The sequence below is a fragment of the Talpa occidentalis genome, unplaced genomic scaffold (genome assembly GCF_014898055.3).
Source record: "Talpa occidentalis isolate TD23 unplaced genomic scaffold, MPIMG_talOcc4v2.1 talOcc4.8, whole genome shotgun sequence".
In the NCBI taxonomy this organism is placed as follows: Eukaryota; Metazoa; Chordata; class Mammalia; order Eulipotyphla; family Talpidae; genus Talpa; species Talpa occidentalis.
In genome coordinates, this window is record NW_023605194.1 from 10,867,406 (window position 1) to 10,888,358 (window position 20,953).

Sequence of the window (20,953 nt, forward strand, 5' to 3'; positions counted from 1 at the left end):
GGGGAGGATCCCGCAGAAACAAGATGGTTGCATTAGTCCACTCGGCCCACACACTGGGCGTCGTGGCCAACATTCAGTCCTGTAGTTCTGGGGGCCAGCAGTCTGAACCCAGGGTGTGGCAGGGTTGCGGATGGCTGTCTTCTCCCTGGTCTTTACACCAGTTTGCATCGAAATCTCCTTTTCTTACAAGGACACCAGTCACCTGGGGTTAGGGCCACCCAGTGGCCTCTCTTAATGTTGATGACCTCTTTCAAGACCCTGCTCCACATGCAACCACATTCTGAGGTTTTGAGACTTAGGACTTGGCATATAATTTGGAGGGGACACTGCCCAGGCCAGAACAATAGGGCAGGAATGATGTAACTGGAGGGGGGAGCCACAGAAGTCCCTGAACAATTGACACAGCATCCATGAGTGAGGTGTTAGTGTTTTTAATGCGCTCTCCCTGCTGGTTGGGAGTAGAGAAAGGCTAATAAGCTCTTATAATAACAGCTAAGGCTTAATTGAATACTTCCTACCTGTGCTCGTATTAACTTGTTTCATCTTCCGGACACCGCTATGAGGTCAGTGTTATTATAGATGAAAAAACAGAGACCCAGAGAGTTTAAATAACTTTCCCAGTGTCGTAGAGCCCAAGTTTATGATTTCTTCTGTATTTTTATTGGTATCAATATTAGATACAACCAAGTACATGGATCTCAAGCATTCAAATTAGAGTTTTGACAGTGGTATATACCTGTGTACCTATCACCCAAGTCAAGAAATAGAACATTTCTATGTCTTCCAGAACATTCCAGAAAAGTTCTTTGTTGCCACTTCCTCACCTTACCCCCCCAAGGCAGCCATCCTGATTTCTCTGTCCATAGATTAGCATGGCCTTCCCTGGAGCTTCATATAAATAGAATCATACAGTATGGATTTTATGTCTATGTTCTTTTTGCTCAGGAGATCCACCCATGCTGTGGGGTGTGCCTGTAGTTCCTTCATTGCTGAGTAGTTTTTTATCCTGTGAAGAGACTCAGACTGTCTATGCATTTCCTTGTGGATGTGCCTTTGGTTGTTCACAGATTTGGGTTATTATGAACAATAAGCCTGCTCTGAACACACTTCCAGGGTTTCTCGTGGGGACAGATGGTTTTGTTTCTAGCATATTCAGACAAACTTTTCAAAGGAAACCTTGTGAAATCAAGGCGGTTTAGTTGAATTTATCTATCTATTGGATGTTGGAGAATTAGAAGTGACGTCTGAGGACAGAAAGAGAGGGACCAAGAGTAGATATCTAACCCATCCTCGAGACAGGAACAGCTGAAATCCGTGCTCCAGTCCTCAGTCAGGAAATCTGCCCTTCCTGCCAGCCTGTATCCACCAGGCTACATCTGAAGGCCCTGTTCTTTGTTCCCAGTGGAACAAGTTTCTGTTCTCTGAGTGACAGAGAATCATAAAGCTGCAGCATGTTGCTATATGCCTGGCGGCCTGCCTTCTGTGGAATCATCCTGGCTCCTCTCAGCCTTTCATCAGAGGCACTTTCTGGAGCCCCTCTGTCGCCCTTGCAGCTCCCCGAGCCAGCCTGTGGTTCCCAGGCCTGTCCTGGCTTTGTAGTGAGAGTTGGCTGGCCTGCCACTGAGTGTGGTCAGCAGCACATCAAAGAAAGCCCTCCGTGGGAATGGCAGGTGGGAAATCCACATTACAAGGCAGGTGAGTTGGAGCGGGATGAGTCATTCCCGGAAGGATTTGTCAGTGGAACTCTTTAAAAAGCATTACCCCCCACCCCATGCCAGTTGGCTGTGCACCCCTTGAGAATGTTTGGTGATAAAAAATATCTCTTTTGGGAGAATCCCTCTGTGATGGTATCTGATCATGATTCCTAGCTCTAACTCTCTGTCTGAACCCCCTGAATTGTGTTCCCTTTTTGGCTTAATGCAGCATTCCTGTAGAATGATCTTTGTTTCACCCTGGATCTGGGTATATTCTGTTTTTATAAAGTCAGGCCTGTACCAACTTGGTGTTTGCAGCCTGCAGGTGGCTGTTGGGAACTGGCCAGCAGCCAGTTGTAACTGTGTGAATCTCCCCCAGAGCACCACCCAGACCCCTACAAATGTGTACAGCTTTATGAAACCCATGGCTGCCACTTCCATTCCCAGCTCTGATATCCACTTACAAATAGCCACTGTTAGAGAACTTCCCTTCTCATCCTCCTTGTGGCACGTCAATAAGCAGAGAAGTTAAACAGGTTTCCCCCACTATCCGAAAAGAGAATGTTACTATTTGGTAGGTAATTTGGGGGGCCTGGGAATGCGCAAAAAAATTCCATATAAGTGGGAATAGCATTTCCAGACCCCAAAAGTAACCTACCAAATCATACCAAATAAGAAGTTCTACTTTCAGAGAGTGGGGGAAACCTGTAACTGCAGCTACCGTTTGGTTGACCCTGCCCCAGTGCTGTGTTTTCTGGAATGACATGATCACGTCATATAATTTTCGTCCCAAATCATTGAGGAAGTTGTTGTTATCCCCATCTTACCAACCAGGGAACCAAAAATCACTTGTTTGAGGCTCACGGTCATGAGCAGCAGATCAAGGGCTGGGGCAGGGCAGGGGAACCTCACCATGAAATGTCCTGAATACCCCCATGTTCCTGATTGGTCTGCCCCAGATTGATGGTTGTGCTGTGAGGACTGAATCCAATCCCTACCCCCTAAATTAAAGCATCCAAATTCCTCTGTCAGTTCTCTAGGCCTGCCTCACTGTGTATCTTCTAGTATCTTCCAGAAAATTAGGTTAGGCTGATCATCCCATGAGAGTCCATGGTCTACACTGACTAATCTATTGTTTACTCCCATACATTTGGGGGAAAGGGAAAGAGAGAAAAAGAGCCTTTTTTGAAATGGAATTGTCAATTTGGTTTTTTTTTTTTTTTAAAATAGAGGCATGTTTTATTTATTTATTTGTTTGTTTGTTTGTTTATACAAGCACTGGGTACAGTCAGAAGCGCGGTAGGGTGAGAGAATTCACCAGAGCCAGAGCGGGGAGCAGAGCAGGCAGAAGGACCGAAGTACACTGCTGAGGGGAGCAGCGGGCGGCAGGAGAGGTCTGCGCGCCATACGGGACCCTCCTCCGGTGGCCGGGGAGCAGCCGGGGATCGAACCGGCGCCGCAGAGGCTGCGGGCAGCTTCGCAACCCAGCGCTCAACCGCTGCGCCACCGGGGAAGCCCGTCCATTTGGTTTTCTAACCTTTTAATACTGTCACTGGAAATTTCTACTCTCTGTGCTTTTTGTCTAAATGGTGACATCCAGACATGGGTTTTGGAGGGCCTGCTGTTCCTGCTTTCACCTATGAGCTGTGTCACCCATGAGCTGTGGGGCCCCTAATGCCCTGCTTGGAAACTGGGGAAGTTTCTGGAGCTGCCCCGCCAATAGTTTCAAATGTTCTGTCATCCAAAGAGGGGGACCATGTCCCTCTACCCGACCCCTTACTCAGCTCTCATGGAAGGAACACCTTCTACAAACAAGGCCTTTCTGTTTTCTGCTATCACCCCAGCACCCAGCATAGTGCTGGTGTTTAGTACACTTCTGAAGATGAGAGGACGAAAGAAGGTTCTCTACCCTAGGAATGTCACCTCCCTCCAGCCATGGGACTGCTCAGCAGCCTCCCCTTTTCAGGGCCAAGTGCATAGGGCTTCTCCATCATTATAGAAGGTTCTGGAACATCTTACGCCGTTAGACTAGAACTGGATTAGCAACCCTCTAGAAATCAAAACCTGGTCAGTCATGGCCAGCAGAGCACCTGGCAAGGTGGCTGGTGGAGTCTTCTGTGTTAATTACAAGTGGCCATCTTGTGGAGGAAACACTTGCTCAGGATCCAGCAGTAAAAAAATAACAATATCTTACCTTTTTTTTTTTTTTTTTTATATCAGAGTGTGGGCTTGGTCAACAATGAAAAAAGAAATGAACATGAAATGAATGTTAGACATGATTTCCTTCTATTCATTTTGATCTTTTTTTTGATTTTTTTTTAAGATTCATTTATTTATGCATACAAGAACTGGGGTACAGGCCGGAGGTGTGGGGGGGGGACGGGTGAGAGGATTCACCAGAGACAGAGTGGGGAACAGAACAGGTGGGTTGACTGACTAGATAGCAGGTGAGTCAGGAGAGGTCTGCTATGCCATGTGAATTACTTCCGGGCTGGCTGGGGATCGAACTCATGCTGCAGAGGCTGCAGACAGCTTCATAGCTTGCGTCTTAACCCCTTGCACCACTGGGGAAGCCTCTATTCATTTTGATCTTGATCAGTGTCATCTTGGTATCTTCTGTAATTGTGGTTTGCCTCTTATTCTGCTTTTATCTTTACATTTTGAACTGTTCCTTGTGCACATTTCCAAGTATTGTCTCTCTCTCTGTGTGTGTGTGTGTGTGCGCGCATGCACGTGCACTCCAAGGCCCGATCCTTTAGTTTTCAGTCTCAGATATCCCTGTAAAGGCAGACATAGAGTTACATTGTCATTTTTTCACAGTTGGGTCCTATCCACTGATGGATGAACAAGAATGTTCAACCAATGCCCCATCTGTAGGCATCTATTTTTTTTTAAAAAAAAAAAAAAAAAAAAACTCCTCATTCAACATTGCAGTGAATATCCTCAAAATTTTGTTTACAAGCTAAAGTGATCTTCTGGATAAATGTTTGGCAGTAGACATGCTGGGTCAAAGAAAATGAACACATTAAATTATCCTCCAAAATCATTTCCAAAATGGTTGTGCCGGTTGACACATTCTCCAGTGATCCGTTTTTAAAGGTGACATGCTGTTACATCTGATTTATTTCACCAATTTCCCATTATTTAGCCTATGAGTAATCCTCATGTTTTAGGCTGTCATTTTAAATCTTTGATAGCTGTATGATTACTTCAGTTTTTCAAATTCCCTAATACTTGAATCTTGTACTCTTGAAAACTTGAGGGTTAGGTGGAAACAGACAATATTTCATCACAACTGTTTCCCACACTCTAATAGCAAAAAAGCCAAGGCACACAAGTTAGGTGTTTTGCCCAGAACGACCCAGCTTATGGCAGAGCTTGGCCAACACCCCCATATCCTACCTCCCACTGTTGACCATCTGTCCCCTGTACCATGTTCTGGCAAAGGCACTAATCCCTCTGGGTCTCAGTCAGTAGAAGTTTGTAATTTGTGGTTGTGTTTAGACCTCATCCTTCCCTTCCATTAGTTGTAGTAGGCCATGGTCTAGGGGCGACATTGTCGATCAGTCCTGGCAGGGCTGGGAGCCGAGGTGGCAGTCCCATAGCTGATGGCAGAGGACAGATCCAGTGAGTCAGCCTCCTGTTCCCCTGGGTTCTGGGCTGTTTTTCCAGGCCTAATGGCTGGGGTCCAGCAGTCAGGAGCATGGATGCTGCACTGCCTCCTTTGCCAGGAGTTAGAATTGGCTCCTTTGGCTTAGTAACTCAGTCCACAACCACTGGAATTTATCAGCCACAAGTTTCTAGGAAATGCAAACTAAGGGCCTCAGAAAGAAATGCAGAAGGATTTCCAAGATGAGAAACACTAAGATGAACTTCCTCTGCGGGCTTCTGAAGAAAAAGTCTTTGGGACATTAGAAACCAAGCGTGAGGAGACTGGCCTCTCTCTGCCCGGGCACTAAGAAGGTGATTTTGCTCACAGAAATGATATTAAAGGATGCTGTTCTGTTCAGGTGCAGGGTATAATCTATGTGGAACAGCAGGAGGCTGGTAGTGCCCCTTCTAATTTTTAGCATCCTTACCCCTCCAAACCCAAAGTTCATGTTTTGGCTATCTAGGCCTCCACAGTGGTACCCCAACTAGAGTTCTGGGGGCTAAATTTTCAAACCTTCAACATAATCTATCTTGTGTAGGCATTGCTCTGATTAGCCCCTACAAGTAATTCAGACTAGGATGAGAGTGACTGTATGAAAATGTTTTACAATTTAAATGAATGCTATAAACCCAGAGAAAGCTCTGCTTTGCAGAGTGCGATGCGCATCTCTGAGTTATGGGTCACTTTCCACTTAAGGCTTTCATTCCTGAAGCTGCTAGCCTCCACCCCACACATCTCCCTTCTGCTAGAAAGCTAACATTCAAGTAGATATTTCTTTCTTTCTTTTTTTTTTTTTTGAAATTTGTCAACTCATGCTACAATGGACTCTTTCAATCAACTCAAAAAATGTTCTGTGCTTTTACTGGAACCCAAGCAGATGACAGTGTCTCTGGGGAGATGCTATTTCTCTCCCGACTGATTTTCCTTCATGAAACCACATGAATGTCATGTCTTCCACTCTTCCTTGGCAGGTTCTGATGAGGAGTATATTTATATGAACAAAGTGACTGTCAACAAGCAACCAAATGCTGAGTCCCAAGACAAAGGTATGGGGCTGGGCATGCCGATGGCCTGGCTAGGTGTCCCAGGATAAGGGGGCGGGGCGGGGGAGGGTTAAACCTCATTTGTCTCACCCCCTCCTTCTCCCATCCGGCAACACAGACAGGCCTAGCGCGACTATTTTTGGAAGTTCCATTTTGGTGGATGGTATTTTAGGTTGGTATATTTTGGGATATTTCATCGGACCACCTCCTTGCCTTGTAAAGGTCTGGCGTTCCCTTCATGGCTAAGGAATCTGTCCCTAAAATCTCGCAACTTCCCAGCATTATCCCACAAATAGGAAGTCATAATTCAAATGTTCTAAGAAGCCAGCTGTGTATGGTGTTGATCCCACGGTTCCAGATTTATGTCTTTTGATAGGAGTCTGGATTTTATGGTGGTGAGGTCTGAGGGCCTGGGGATAGGAAATGACATCAGCAACTGCCTTAATAGTCAAAGGTTTTGTTCAAGGGTGCCCTCTTGGGCAGAACATTTTTTCTTCCATTAGAGGGACATAGTGCATTTTCCTTGGTGTCTTCTGCTCTATTCTGCTCTCTGCTTTTCTCTGAAAACCTTCCGGAGGGGTCTGGCAGGTCCTAGAAAGGCTCGGAGGTTTGCCCAGCTCTCTAGTTGGAGAGAAGAGAGATTAGAAGCCTCTCTTCCAACTCCCAGCCTGAAGTTACAATACAAAGGTGCAGAGAGGTGGGACCATACACTCAGCACACTCAGTCCTTGCACCAAGCAAAGTTTAAGACTTGGCCTCAAACATCAGCCGTCAAAACCCTGAGGTCAAATATAGCTGAGTCTGTCCCGGGGCTGGCTGGGCTGCCCCTTGAAATCAACAGACTCAGGAGGGCCTTTGGTGCCTTTTCCTTCAAAACACACAAGAAATGTGGCCCAACCTACTTCCTGCCCCACTGCCAAGCCTGAGGCTCAGCAGAACTCATCTGCGTAAAGGCGGTCACTGCCTGGGGTCATTGCCTTCCGGCTAAGCTGTGCCATGGAAAGAACCTTAATCACAGGGTCGGTGCCATGCGTGTCTCAATATAGTGACCACTGGCAGCAACTCTGCTTGCTGGAGCTCTGTGGCCAGGCCATTTTTGACACAAAGCAGGTGGAGGAGAAAGGATAGAGCCTTCCAGAAACCCCAAACCAGTTCCTGCTGAGGAATCTGCCCCAAACCTGGGCCACCACTGTACCCTATTCTTGGAGGCAAAACAAAACTGGCTCCAGGCTGAGCCTGGCCTGGTAATTAACATCTCAAACTGACCCTGGGGGGTCCTGGTGACCAGACAGCCTGGATAATGAAACCCTGCTGGGAGGCTGGCCTCCCCTCACCCTCTCCTGCTTGCTTCACACAGCACCTGAGGAGCAGAAGCCACTGGCTAATGGGGAGCCTGCCCAGCACTCCTCACCTCCTCAGAAGAGTCTTCCAGACCTTCCACCACCCAAGATCGTAAGTGTAATTCAAGCCCCCCCAATTTTCCCTGACTCGAGTCCTGGGAGCTTCCAGTTGTTTTCCCAGGTGTCAGTCCACCTATGTCGTGCATTTTCTGAGCAACTACTCTGTGCAGAGCATGGGGCAAGGCACTGGGACGGACAGCAAAAAGAAGCCTGCCTGCAGAGGACATGGGCTCAGGGTTACGTTACCCAAGATGCTCAGGGTGATGGAACTGGGTGATGGGGGAGATTGCCTTTGTCAAGTGCCATTGTGTGTCTGAGGCTTTTCCAGAAGGACTGTGTATACCTGTAGTTACCAGCAGGTCACAGTGAACTCTTACAAATGTGAATCTTACAATACAATACTTTCTGCTTGAAACTCATCATGACTCTTATTGACCTTAGGAAAAAACATCCATGGTCCTTAACTTGGCTCTAGGCCCAACCACATCCCAGCCTTATTACATTTGTTTTCCCTGTTCTCCCTCTGGGCCTGGATTGTACTACATGGTCAGTCCTGTCTTCCTGGGTCCTGGCTTGTTAAAGACTGCCACCTCAGCATCAATCATTTTTAGGCTTCTCTGCCTTGCCTATAGGAGGCATCCCACCACCACTCTGCCCCAGTTACTGTCTGTCCCAATTATCCCCTCCATGGCACTTGCCTCCATTGATATGGCCTTGCTTATTATTTGCTTCCCAGACAAGATGTAATCTCCCTGAAACAGAGACCATGCCTCTCAGTGTTTGGTGTCCTGTGTCTGTCCATACACAGCACATGCATCTGCCCAGAGATAGAGGGAAGTGTAGAAACACAGACTTGGATTCAGGACCTAGCCGTTTCCAGGGCCTAGCTCTGCTGTTTGACCTTGAGCAAGTAAGTTAAGGTCTGGCATTTAAATAAAAGGATGTGACCATCTCCTAAGGTTGTCTTATTCAGTGAGCTAAGGCTGGGTGTGGACTCCTCCAGGGTATTTGGTGAGCTAAATAGCAGTGTTTATATCTCATGGACAAGGAAACCGAGAATCATGCTTTTAGAGTTGAAATGTTGTATAGCCTTGAAGTGGCAGAGCCAGAATTTGGATCCAAGTTCTTCGCTCCCTAGGGGTTGGCTGGGGGAGTGGGGCAGGGGGGTGGCTTCCTGGAGGGTGTGAGCCAGTGGGGGAAGGATGTATATGGCTAGCTGCAATTGTTATAGTGTTATAGTGTTATAGGGAGAGGGGCAGCCCAAACCCCGCAAACCTGCCTATTCTAAATGGGTTCTGCCATCCGCCGCATCAACACAAAACATATGACACTTTAATGGGAAGGATCTTTAATAAAAACTAGGAAACAATACAGGTGAGGCAAAGAGTCTAGTTTCTAAATGAAGCACCCAAAGTTACCCATTCCCTCGTGGGTAAAACTCCATCCATATGGGGTCGGCCCAGAGCAAGGCCCCAAAGCCTGCCACAAGTCTAAAACATCTTCCAGTGGGGACCCACAGAAAAGGGTCACAAACAACCAGACAAGCCCGGAAGGAAAGAGCAAAATCAACATCAAGATAAAAGCTGCCATTGTCACCTCCCCACGGGTCTCACCCACATCTGTGTCACCCAGTCCACGACCAAAAGACAAGCGCAGTTTCTTCACGTGTCTCTAGGCTCCATGTGCCTCCTCCAGGTCTCCTTGCTCCATCCTGCTTCCTTCCTTCCTCAGTCTCTTCTTCTGCAGCTTCTCCTCTTCCTGCTCAGCTCCACCCTCCCTTGGGTGGGGCAGGGAACCTCCCCCTTTCCTGGGGACCACCCTGTTACACAATTTGGGGGCCAGCAGCCACTGGAGGCTATGATTCCAAGGTCAGCGACTGCCAGTAGACACCTCCTGTGGCATCTGGGGACTAAGCTCATGCCTTGCTGAGGGTGTCTGGGCTCCTCCTGAGGCCTCTGCCGGCAGGCAGTTCTACAGCACCTGGGACAGTGCCCCTGCTCCCACGATGTGCCTCAAGCTGGGTGACACCTGACAGGGACTCACCATCAGGCCAGGTGAGACTCAATGGACTGATCTGGGTCTTGGCTGCCCCCACTATGCTGATGACACTGGTGACCCCCACACTGTAGCTGCTATCCCCATCTCGTACGTGATGGAACAGGGTCCACCTGCCATTGGGGGCAGATTTTTGTCACTGTGTTTCCAATGACAAAGCAGGCTCCTCAGTTACCGCTGCCGGGCAGGGTCCCGGCGCTGGGCAGCAGCAGGCCCAGATCTGAGCGCAGGTGCTTGGGTTCCAGGCCACTCTGCGCCTCCAGACTCCAGCTCGTGTTTTTAGCAACAGAAAGGCCCAGATTCTGTCATCACAGTGGTAAGCTCCTCTCTCTTTCAGCCCCAGCACGTGGGCAAGGGTCCGTCCCCTCACTCACATCCAGAACGGGGTGGGGGGTGGGGGTTCCTGCTGTTGGGTTGTAGGGAGGAAAGGGGCTACTCTGAGTCAGAACTGAAATTTTTCCATCCTGAACTCAGCATCTGCTCCCAAGCCCAGGGCTGTGTGCGGCTCTGGCACAGTAGGGGGTGTTGCTGCCCGGGCCTCTGCAGCTGCTAGTGGGTCAGCACCTGGTGGGAGGGGCAGTCACCAGACAGAGAGCGAGTGCTGACTTGTTCTGGAAATCTGTGTTTCAAGATGTGCTGGAGGGCCCAGGGTATGCAGTGGTAAACACATCAGATCACATGAGTCCCAGCAGCCCCTGGCATTCTGGCGCTGGCCTTTACGCTCACGGTCCTGTCCCCTGTGGCGTGCAGGCTCCAGGATGTGAGGATGCAGGCCTCCGAGCCAGCAGCAGGCTCCCAGCTGCCTCCAGAGCAGTCGTCCTGTGCCAGCCGGAGCTGGGGCTGCTCCGGGCCAGGAGAGGCTTGTGTCCACATAGGAGAGGAACTTGGTGCTGGAATGGGAGAAAATAGCACCACCCAAGAATAACACCATCCCAGGGCGGCCATTCAGACCGTGGTAATTGTTCCTGTGGACAAACTCCAGGCTCTGGGGAGATTTCCAGCAAAACTAGCTGACTTCACAGTCTTCCCTCCTCATGGAATTTCTCTGCTGAGAACCAGGGGCCTGAGTGCAGGTCCCTTACCTGGGTCTCTCCTCATTCAGTCCTGAGCACCATCCCCACCCCAAGGGGCTTCCAGCTGTGGTGTGAGGAAGAGGGGTGGGGCATAAACCAGACTCCCCCATCCCTGCACGCGCACGCACACGACTGCTCTCCCTCGGGCTCCTGTCTGGTCACGTTTGGCTGAAGTGGCCACAACTCTTAGTCCAAGGCTCCCAGAGGGGTGGGTCAGGGCGGAGTGGGGAACAGCTGTCTCTTCTGGCTCTGAGGGAAGAGGAGACTCAGCAACAGCCGCAGTTTGGGAGGGAGAGGTGGAGGGAGCAAGGCAGCAAGAGCCTGGAGTGACCCGTGACTCTCAACCCCCCTTCCCTCAAGCTTCAAGTTGGCATGATGTCGGTCAGTCCTAATGCCCAGCTCCCCAGGGGTTTGTTGGTGACTGCAGCAGAAGGTGAGCTTTGGCCTGGGGTACTCAGTGCCTGTGGCCGGGCCAGGAGTGCGGCCCGTCTCCAGCTCAGGATGCCACAGCTCCTCCTCCAGGGCTGTGGATTCCCCTCCAACCCTGGCGACGTCAGTGGCCAGCAGCCCTGGCCAGCAGGGCTGGCGGAAGGGGCAGCCAGGGGTCCAGAGCAACTTCAGGGAATAGCCAGTGACTCAGGCAGCCGTGACCCTTCCAGGCCACTCTCCACACAGCCACACTCACTCCCAGAGGCTTGCTAGCCCTGTTCATGCTCCCAGCGAGCCCAGGCCGCCCCATCACACCCCTGGAGGCCTGACCTTCATTGGTGCCAGTGTTGGGTGAGCTGCTCTGGAGGGAGACAGCTCACTCCACAGACTTTGCCATATGGGGTTCAGGGAGCTGGGGCCAGCAGATTCACTTGCCTTCATCCAGAACCTTCCATGGTGCACTTAGTACAAAAGAGATACCTCAGGTCAGCTGGGCCACCCCTCACCTTCTACTCTGTTGAATCTAAATCAGAATCGACAAACTGCTGCCATCTGGCTAAATCCACAGCCACCTGCTTTTGTAAATAGTGTTTTATTGGGATATAACCCAATATGTATTATTTTGGATGCTTTTGAACTACGACAGCAGAGTTGAGAAGCTGATCAGAGACCTGGGGTGGCCCGAGATCCTTGAAGTGTGGATTATTTGCCCTTCACAGAGCAAACTTTCTGGCTTCTGGCAGATCATGCTGAGCGGGCAGCTTTCCTCCCTGGCCCTTACTGTGAGCCTCAGAAAGTTAGTTCAGGTTTTGAAGTCAAATCTCTCCTGTGTCACTTCACGTTCCCAATCTCCATCACGATGGTGAGGATGGTAATTAAAATAATAGTCCTTTCTGCTTGATCCTACGTCTTTGTAATTACTGACTTCTTAATTGTTATGCAAAATGCTTTCACCTTTAACTTGACCCAGGTCTGATATTTTGCTCAGCAGCCTGGCGGCAGGCCCTGTGCATCCTTGAGTAAGATGGAGCTTGGTACAAGCCAGGTCAAGTCAAAGTCTACTTTGTATTCCTCCATCTGCCCGTTCATTCCGTAGCGAATATATACATATACCTGGAACTTTCCCCCCTTTGATATCTTTATATTTCGCAGGTTAGTAAAAAGTAGTATTTATTAATAGTGCTGAGCCCAGTTTAATCCTTACCATGGCCCTACCCATGTAACAGGTATTTCTTCTCTCCCCATTTTATAGTACTGTCCCCCAGGACCTGAGCCCAGGCTCACTGCTCTACCCTCCATCTCCTGAGCCAGGATTAAGGAACCTATCTCTATCATGGGTTTCCCAAATAAGCTCATTTTCCAAGGCAAGGGTGTCTGGATTACCACCCCCCCCCCCACTCCCATCAGCAGAACAGTGACTTCCAAAGGCCAAGGGGTCTGGCTGAGCTTAGGTCCTCTTGGGGTCCTGCTTTTGCTAAGATCTCATCCCATACCCCTTTACCATAAGAGCCCTCATCTGCTTTCATTTGAGAGTGTCCCAAAGGCCCAGGCCTGCCCCTCACATGGACCACCCAGCATGAGGACTTCTCAAAATCAGGAGGGGCAGGCTTTTGGGTTTTTGCCATTTCTGCTCTCAAGTTATTATGCATATTCTCTTGGCCTTCCTTGGGGTTCCATGAATCGGAAAGAGACCATAGTCTCATGGGGTGACTGGTACACAGTCATGCTCATCAGCAGCTGACCTCTTTTTCCTCCTCTGCTGTTGCCTACCTCATAGTTTAGTGCCCATTTTACTGGTGGGGTCATGGAGGAACAGAACGATCTCAGACTCCATGCTTTACAGCAGCCTAAGTTCTTTATTCTCCAATTGTGCACTTTTCCCTATGCCTCCTAGAAGTTCAGGGCCACCTTTGAGATTCAGTTCAAAGATCTTGCCCTCTGGGTCCCAGCAGTCCTGTTCCCACAGACCTTTGACCTGGTGTGTTCTACACTATTCACCATGCACTTGATTTGAGGACATTAGTTACCTAGTGATTCTTCCTTAGGCTGACTCCTGAAGAATGACCTATGTTTGCTGAACAGTTAAACTTATTACAGCAAAAATTTGGTGCTTAAAAACCTGGTAACCTTCCTCTGTGTGCCTTAGGTCAGCCCTGTCTTTTCAGGAAGTATATGCTATTTAGGAGCCTTAACACCTGCCACGTCATCTGCACCTTTGTCTGGTTGCACGCCACATACACCGCGATTGTGAGGGATGGTTGAGGTTCATTTTGCAGAGGTGTAAGCTGAGGCTTGATGAGGTTAAGCAATGTGCCCATAGTCCTTCATCTGGGTGCATTAAATACTTCAGGACGTGTGTATGGCCAAGGGAGGTCAGTATTCCATGTCTCTTCCTAACTTGCTTTGAAGTTCAGTTGGGTATTTTTTTTCTTTCTGAGTCCCCACCCCTTCCTTTTACCCAAAGGCTTAATTCCAAGTTGTTCCCAGTATATCATATCTGAAAATGTTTATTTGTTCATACCACAGATTCCAGAACGGAAACAGCTCTCCATCCCAAAGATCGAGTCTCCAGAGGGTTACTATGAAGAGGCTGAGCCATATGACATGTCCCTCAATGGTACCTCCTGGGGCCTGGCGGGGGGAGACAGGGAGTGGGGGGTTCAATTGCTTCCTGCACAGATGCCAGTACTAGAGGTGGAGGGCAGCCTGGGCCACTGTGACCAGTGTGGAGGGACAGAGCACTGTCCCTCGCTGCTGCTGGGGACTGGAGGCCTGGAGCCCACCTAGGCTGCCTGCCAGCACAATACACAGTGAACGGGTTTACTGTGCCCACTGTCCCGCTGGATTCAGCACTGAAATGTGCCAGAAGAGGGTGTGCTGGCCCAGGGACACTCAGTTCTTGTGGCCTGGCTGAGCCAGAATGCAGTTTCTTCGGTTGGACCACTAGCCACTGTTCTCCACATGGGCTGAGTTTCCAGGAGCGGGAACTCAGTAGCGCTTAGGGGAGCCCAGTGTCACGGCACAGAGATTCTGTGAAGAAAGACCACAAATAAACAGGATGTGTCAGGTACTAGTCAGGTGTTAGGATGGAGGGCAGCAAAGGTGGGGGGGTATTTTAGATGGGGAAGGCTTCTCTGACAGCATGACCTTGAGCTGATTCCTGAATGAAGTGGAAAGTAGGTGGCACAGAAACCTGCAGGAAGAACTTTCCAGACATAGAGTAAAGTATATGCAAAGGCCCTGGGGCAGGAGAGCTCTTGGTACATTTGAGGAATGGTAAGGAAATCAGGCGGGGCAGGGGAGAAAGAGAACATGGACTGTGGCTTTTCACAAAATGAAATGCCCAGCCTTCGGAGGGGTACTTAGAAGTGACCTAACCTTGGCGTTAAAAAGATCTCCTACGCTGTGGAAGCAGGGGAACCTTTTGTCCATAGCCAGTGGGTCTTAGCCTGAGAAGTCAGATCAGAGATGCTCTTGGCGCAGGAATTCTGTCACACAGAAAGGATTTAGAACAGATGACTGTGACCCTGTACTCCTGGGCAGCTGGGCATCTGGTCCTCTTCCCTTCCTCTGTGAGTGAAAGATCTTTGAAAGCAGAACGCAACTGGCAAATACCAAGGGGAGGGTCCCTGGTATGAACTTGGTCCCTGGAATGAACTTGGCTGAGAGGAGCATTGTTGGTTTCATAAAGAACAGAACCAGGATGAGATGGGACCAGCCCTTTGGAGCCTCGTTGGATTCTTCTCATCTTTCCTCACACTTTACCTCAGGCCTCCAGTCCCGGGAACTGTGTGGGCTGAGGTTATTTTCTTCTAAGAGGGTGGTTTGGTGGGCAGACGTCACTGAACTTGAACCCCTGAGTGAGTAAGGCGTTGCCAAGTCACCGGCTGGGCTGTGATTTTAGACCACAGCCCAGGGCGTGGTGCTGCCGTCTGGATGCGTCTGGAAGGTGAAGCAGTGACTCACCACGGGGAGCACCTTCGCCCCATCTCTCTGGGATGTAGCCAGTGCCAGCTGGGGCCTGCCTCCCAGATGCTCTCGGGGGCGGGGAGGGGGGATGCTGTTTGTGGGCAGACACTTCGTCTCAACACAAACAAGTGCAGAGAAGGACCACGCCTCTTGGTGTTTCTCTCAACGACTTTGTTTTGACTTTAGCCAGGATGGGGGGGTGTCATACATACAAATGTCCTACTCACAGAACAGTTCAGTGTGGGGTGACAGGTCAGGCAGTAGTTTGGGGACCCATGTTGCTTTTTTGTTCGGACTTGGTCAGCCTCTAGAGCCACCGAATCCTCTGCAGAGTGAGTAGAGCACCCCGTGTGCTTCTTAAAAGCACCAGCCGGAAGTAAGCCCCCTAGTTTCTGCCCACATCCCATAGGTGAAAGCAGCCACGTGGTCCTTTCTTGGATGTAGAGCAGCAGGGAAATGATGTGCTTGGGCAAAATGGGGTCTCTCCTTGCTCGCCCGCACCTCTGACAGAAAAGCACCAACTTCTGGGGGACAGGCAGTGTGTCGCCCCACCTGGGCCTCTCTGTTTCCCTGAATTTGGGTCTGTCCCACTCTTCACCTTGTCTCTCTCCACCTTGCCTTTGTCTGTGCTTCTGGACAACACACAGGGCACTCTGGCACATTTCTCCCCACCGGGGCCCCCAGATGGGCGCAACTTCCTGAAGGAGTCATCTACGCCACCATCACCTTGGGTACTGCTCGTCCCCACTGCTGGAATGCCAGTGATTCTGTGCCTGCTGCCTGGCTGTCAGAGACGGGGTGCACGCACCGGGGCAGCCACTGCCCTCTTTCCATCCTGCATGGGCATGCCACGTGCCAGGCTTCCAGGAGGAGACTAAACCTGCTGTCCGCAGACTCCTGCCTGCAGCATCCAAAACGCATGGCTGAAGGGCCCAGGGCGGTGCGTGCTGTTTCTGCTTGCTGTCCCTGAGGACGTGCAGGATGCAGTGGGTGCAGCCCACCTGGGGATGGCAAATGGGGATGGAAGTATCTGAGCATCTTACTCCTTCTCACCCTGCAGCCCCTGGGGGCCAAGCATCTGTTTGAAGAATAGCCTCCATTATGGTGGTACGGTGGCTACGCTTAGGGTGAATCGACACGTTTGTCTGGAATTCCCTCTACACTACTCCGGGTAGCTTGAAGTACTGTGATTTGCTGCATCACAGTTAATGTCCCCAGCCCCCTTAGCTTCCCCCTAGGTCAGCAAGATGTTCCAGTTCTCCATGAAACACAGGGGGAGCCCAGAGGCACAAAGAGATTCGCCCAAGTTCTGCACACAAGATCACTGTAGCCTCCCTTGTTGCTATCCTTTTTTTTTTTTAATTTTTTTTTTTTTATAGAGGCATGTTTTATTTATTTATTTATTTGTTTGTTTGTTTTATTTATACAAGCACTGGGTATAGTCAGAAGCGCGGGAGGGTGAGAGAATCCACCAGAGCCAGAGCGGGGAGCAGAGCAGGCAGAAGGACTGAAGTACACTGCTGAGGGGAGCAGCGGGCGACAGGCGAGGTCTGCGCGCCATGTGGGACCCTCCTCCGGTGGCCGGGGAGCAGCCGGGGATCGAACCGGCGCCGCAGAGGCCGCGGGCAGCTTCGCAACCCAGCGCTCAACCGCTGCGCCACAGGGGAGGCCCTGTAGCCTCCCTTGTTAACTTTTGTTACATCCCCATGGCCTGTTCACCTCCTCCTCCCGCTTGTACAGATAATGCTATAAAATGAGGACTTTTTTTTTTTACAAAATAACCCTGATCAAATCAGCCAGCTCTAGTTGTCTGAGTGCTGATCTGTTTCCCTAAACAATTTATTTATTTTTTAAAGTTTTATTTATACAAGAACTGGGGTATAGGCCAGAGGTGCGGGAGGGTGAGAGGATTCGCCAAAGACAAAGTGGGCAGCAGAACAGGCAGACGGAACGAAGACACTGCTGAGGGGAGCAGCGGGCAAGGCAGGAGAGGTCTGTCGCGCTATGTGGTCATCTCCCTGGCCGGCTGGGATCGAACCCGCGCTGCAGAGGCTGCAGACAGCTTCACAGCACTGTGCTCAACCCGCTGTGCCACTGGGGAGGCCTCCCTAAACAATTTCAACTGTGCTTTCTTGCATCCTATCACGGGCAGATGAGTGCAGCATTCTTGCTGGTGATATTTGCATGGTTTGCTCCTCGGGAGATGAAATCACGCCTTTCCCAGCCTCTGCCTGCTGAGTGTTCGTTGCAATTGAATGACTATCCTAGTGCATGTAACCCTCTCCCCTTTTTTAAAAAACTGCTTTATGAGGATAAACTCCCAGGGCTAGGACTTTTGGGTCAAAGGGCTTGGGTGTTTTTATGGCTCTTAAAACAACGGGCTGCCAGATTGTCTTCTGTGAAGCCTGCATTCATTCACGTTCCATGAGCCGTAGAGTTCAGGATCCCCTGCCGCGTGGCCCTGCTATTGTCAGCCTTGGCTTATTTAGTAGGTATAAAGTGATGACCTCTGCAACTTTTTAAATTAAACCATGAAGGTGAGTAATACTCTGCTTTTAAAGAAAAGTGATATTAAAATATTCCAAGTGTTATTTTAAAAAATGAAAACACATTTTTCACTGGTATTGTGGTTAGAATTAACTGTGCTGTGGTCTCGTAACGTTTTCCTGAATTCTGATTCTGACGTGAGTCGCTGTTAGTGCACGGGGAGCAAGCTGTGTAGGTAGGAGGGCCTTCCCGCTGGGCGGTCGCTTTTCTGAAGTGTCACCAGGAGGACAGAGGTATCACTCCCTGACATGGGACAGAACATGTCTGTGGAAGTCACAGGAAAGTCCATGGAGGCCCCACATTCTGTTTGGGGCTACCCAAGAAGGGAAGGACTAGCCCCCCATCTAGCGGTAGTGAGCTTCTCACCCGTGGCCAGTTGAAGCAGCAGCTGGAGCAGCCCTCAGGTTATGGCAGACAGGACAGGATGCCTGTGCTGAGCCAGGCCTAGGACGGAGTGTCCCCAGGCCCTCTCTCCTCCATGTCCTGCTTTTGGGGGTTTATTGATGGATTTTTTTCTTCACATGGCTTTTGTTGGGGCTGGAGAGTACAGGGAAGCCAGAGAACAGAGCTGCTCTTGCAGGGTAGGGGCAGAGGTGGGGGTGTGTGGAGTAAGCATAGATCTGGTGTGGTTTGTGCCATGAGAGCATTGGGATTCTAAGAACCAAACAGAAAGGTGTGCGGGGCTTTCTGCCAGAGGTGGAGAAGGTGGGGGGTCTGAGCTGGCAAGCGGTAGCAGAAGCAAGTTCGCCCTGGAGGTGCTAGTGGGAAGAGGAGACCCATGTCTGGGGCGGGAGGGGGGTGCAGAGTGGGTGTTTAGGGCTGGGAAGGTGGGGCACTGTCTCCTGCTCTGTCACCCTTTCTTTCCTGGAGCCACACCTCCTCCCTTGTTGAGGGACAGAATCAGGGAAGGCTGGGCCCAGTGCAGGCAGCTCGTGGAAGCTGCCTTGTGTGTAGCTCTGGGCCCAGAGGTGGCTCCTCCTCCTTCTGGAATGACAGAGCACCAGGTCCCAAAGAGCCTGGAAGCTCCTCACCCCACTGCTTCATCCTCTGGGGGAGGAATGGAGGCCTGGGGTAGGGGACCTGGCTCCTGAGAGCCAGCTACGGTCTGTGGGCACTGTCTTGTTGGAGGTTTCTGGGGAGCCTAAGGTGAAGCAAGGAGAAGGGACAGAATCCTGGGTTCAAGTTGTGTCTGGCCAGAGGCAGCATCCAAGAAGCATCACTGGACAGCTTGGGGGCCTGAAGGTCTGCCGGGGCCTCCGTTGGAGGATGGGGTGTGGCGCCAGGGCTTGCAGAGGCAGTGGGCTGAGGCCGGGGGCCGCTGGCTACCTGGGCCCACAGCCCCACACCCCCTGGACACACATGTTGTGGAGCTGCCCGTTGGGCTGTGATTGAGTGGGTCTCCCTTGCAGAGGACGGAGAGGCCGTGAGCAGCTCCTACGAGTCCTACGACGAGGAGGAGAGCAGCAAGGGCAAGTCGGCACCGCACCAGTGGCCCTCGCCGGAGGCCAGCATCGAGCTGATGCGTGATGCCCGCATCTGCGCCTTCCTGTGGCGCAAGAAGTGGCTGGGACAGTGGGCCAAGCAGCTCTGCGTCATCAAGGACACCAGGCTCCTGGTCAGTCTCCTCGCGTCCTGTCGGGGCTCCTCTCTTTGGCATGAGGGTGGGGGCTGGGGGAGAGGATCCTTGACTGCAGGTGGTTGGAATGTTTTATATCAGATTTCGTGCCTCTTCCTAACCCGAGAGTATTTGCAGACCTTGTGTGCGTGGGTGAATGTGCCTTCTCGTAACCAGAAGCCTAGTAGTTTCCACCAGACTCCCAGCTGGCTGGGATTACTGTCCACTCCCCCCAGGCCCAGCCTAGATTCTGCACCTCCCCCACCCCGATCGTTTTGTCCCCTGTTCTGAGTCATTCCTTCCTCACATCCAACCACTGGGGGTTTGGAGCAGAGCCTGCTGTCCAGCCAGGGCCCACCCCAGCTGCCCCCCTGCGCCCCAGCCCTGGCTACCCCTCTCATCTGTAGAGCAGGAGAATCACAGGCATCTTCTCAGAGGTTGCAATCTTTTGAGTTGCTGATTGAAGACAAGCCCCAGAAGGTGCTACCGCTAACCACAGCCCTGTCTCTGTTACTATAAATTAAAATTCCATTTTGTGTCCTGACTTGAAGTCCTGTGGAATTGTTATAACACCCTATCTCCACTGGCTACATCTGTGCTGATGTTTTCAGGTAATTGAGTTAAGCAGCCCTGAAAGGATCCCCCATTTTACAAATGTCAAACTGAGGGGCAAAGTCCCTTTACCCTTTTTGAGGGAAGAAGTCCTTTCCTTTCTTTGCTTGCATATCATCTTCCTACTGAGCTTCGTCTGCGTTCCTTCCGAACCTCTTGCTGTCAGGCTGAGCAAGACATGCAGAGAGGTCAAGAAACAGGAAAATCGCTTTCCACCCTGGTTACTGAGAGTGGCCCAGGAAGGACATGTTTTAGGATCTAGCCTTGGCCTGCAGTGAGGTTGAAGCAGCTGGGGTAATCCTGGGGCATTCCTGGCCAGGGCAGGTGAGATGGGGCTGGAAGGCCAGGGGGACCTTCTGCCTGGTCACTCTGATACTGAGCACGAAACGAGGTCATGGGCTTGCACCAGGGAGTGCAGCTGATAGTTTTGCTGGGCACAGCCATGCTGAGTGGGCCCTGCAGCCCACAGCCCTTCCTCTGCAGAACCTGGCAAGGCCTGGCACTGCTGGCAAAGTAACATGCCATCTTTCTTCCTGCAGTGTTACAAATCCTCCAAGGACCACAGCCCGCAGCTGGACGTGAATTTGCTGGGCAGCAGCGTTGTTCACAAGGAGAAGCAAGTGCGGAAGAAGGAACACAAGTTGAAGATCACGCCAATGAATGCAGACGTGATCGTGCTGGGCCTCCAGAGCAAGGACCAAGCTGAGCAGTGGCTCAGGGTGAGTGAGGCGACCAGGTTTGCTCCCCTCTAGAGCTCCCAAGGGCTCCTGCAGTTCTGCTCCCCAGCTTTTTCCAGGAGGCGTGGACATTTTGCCAAGGGGAAGGGGCATCTGATTCTTCAAGTTCCTGGGCTGAGTGGGGGCCA

At 50.9% G+C, this 20,953-nt stretch overlaps 1 protein-coding gene across 4 annotated transcripts in view; it reads left to right on the forward strand.

Moving 5' to 3' along the window:
- AFAP1L2 (actin filament associated protein 1 like 2) overlaps positions 1–20,953 on the forward strand; it is an 87,816-nt gene that overhangs the window by 53,395 nt on the left and 13,468 nt on the right. For 3 of the 4 annotated variants that reach the window (XM_037497326.2, XM_037497328.2, XM_037497329.2), the window contains 5 exons: positions 6,318–6,392; positions 7,746–7,840; positions 13,872–13,962; positions 19,271–19,476; positions 20,628–20,807. In XM_037497326.2, the coding sequence (XP_037353223.1) occupies positions 6,318–6,392; positions 7,746–7,840; positions 13,872–13,962; positions 19,271–19,476; positions 20,628–20,807 (647 nt within the window). Of the gene's footprint in view, positions 1–6,317; positions 6,393–7,745; positions 7,841–13,871; positions 13,963–15,961; positions 16,046–19,270; positions 19,477–20,627; positions 20,808–20,953 lie in introns of all 4 variants that reach the window. The other variant, XM_037497330.2, reaches the window with a different exon arrangement.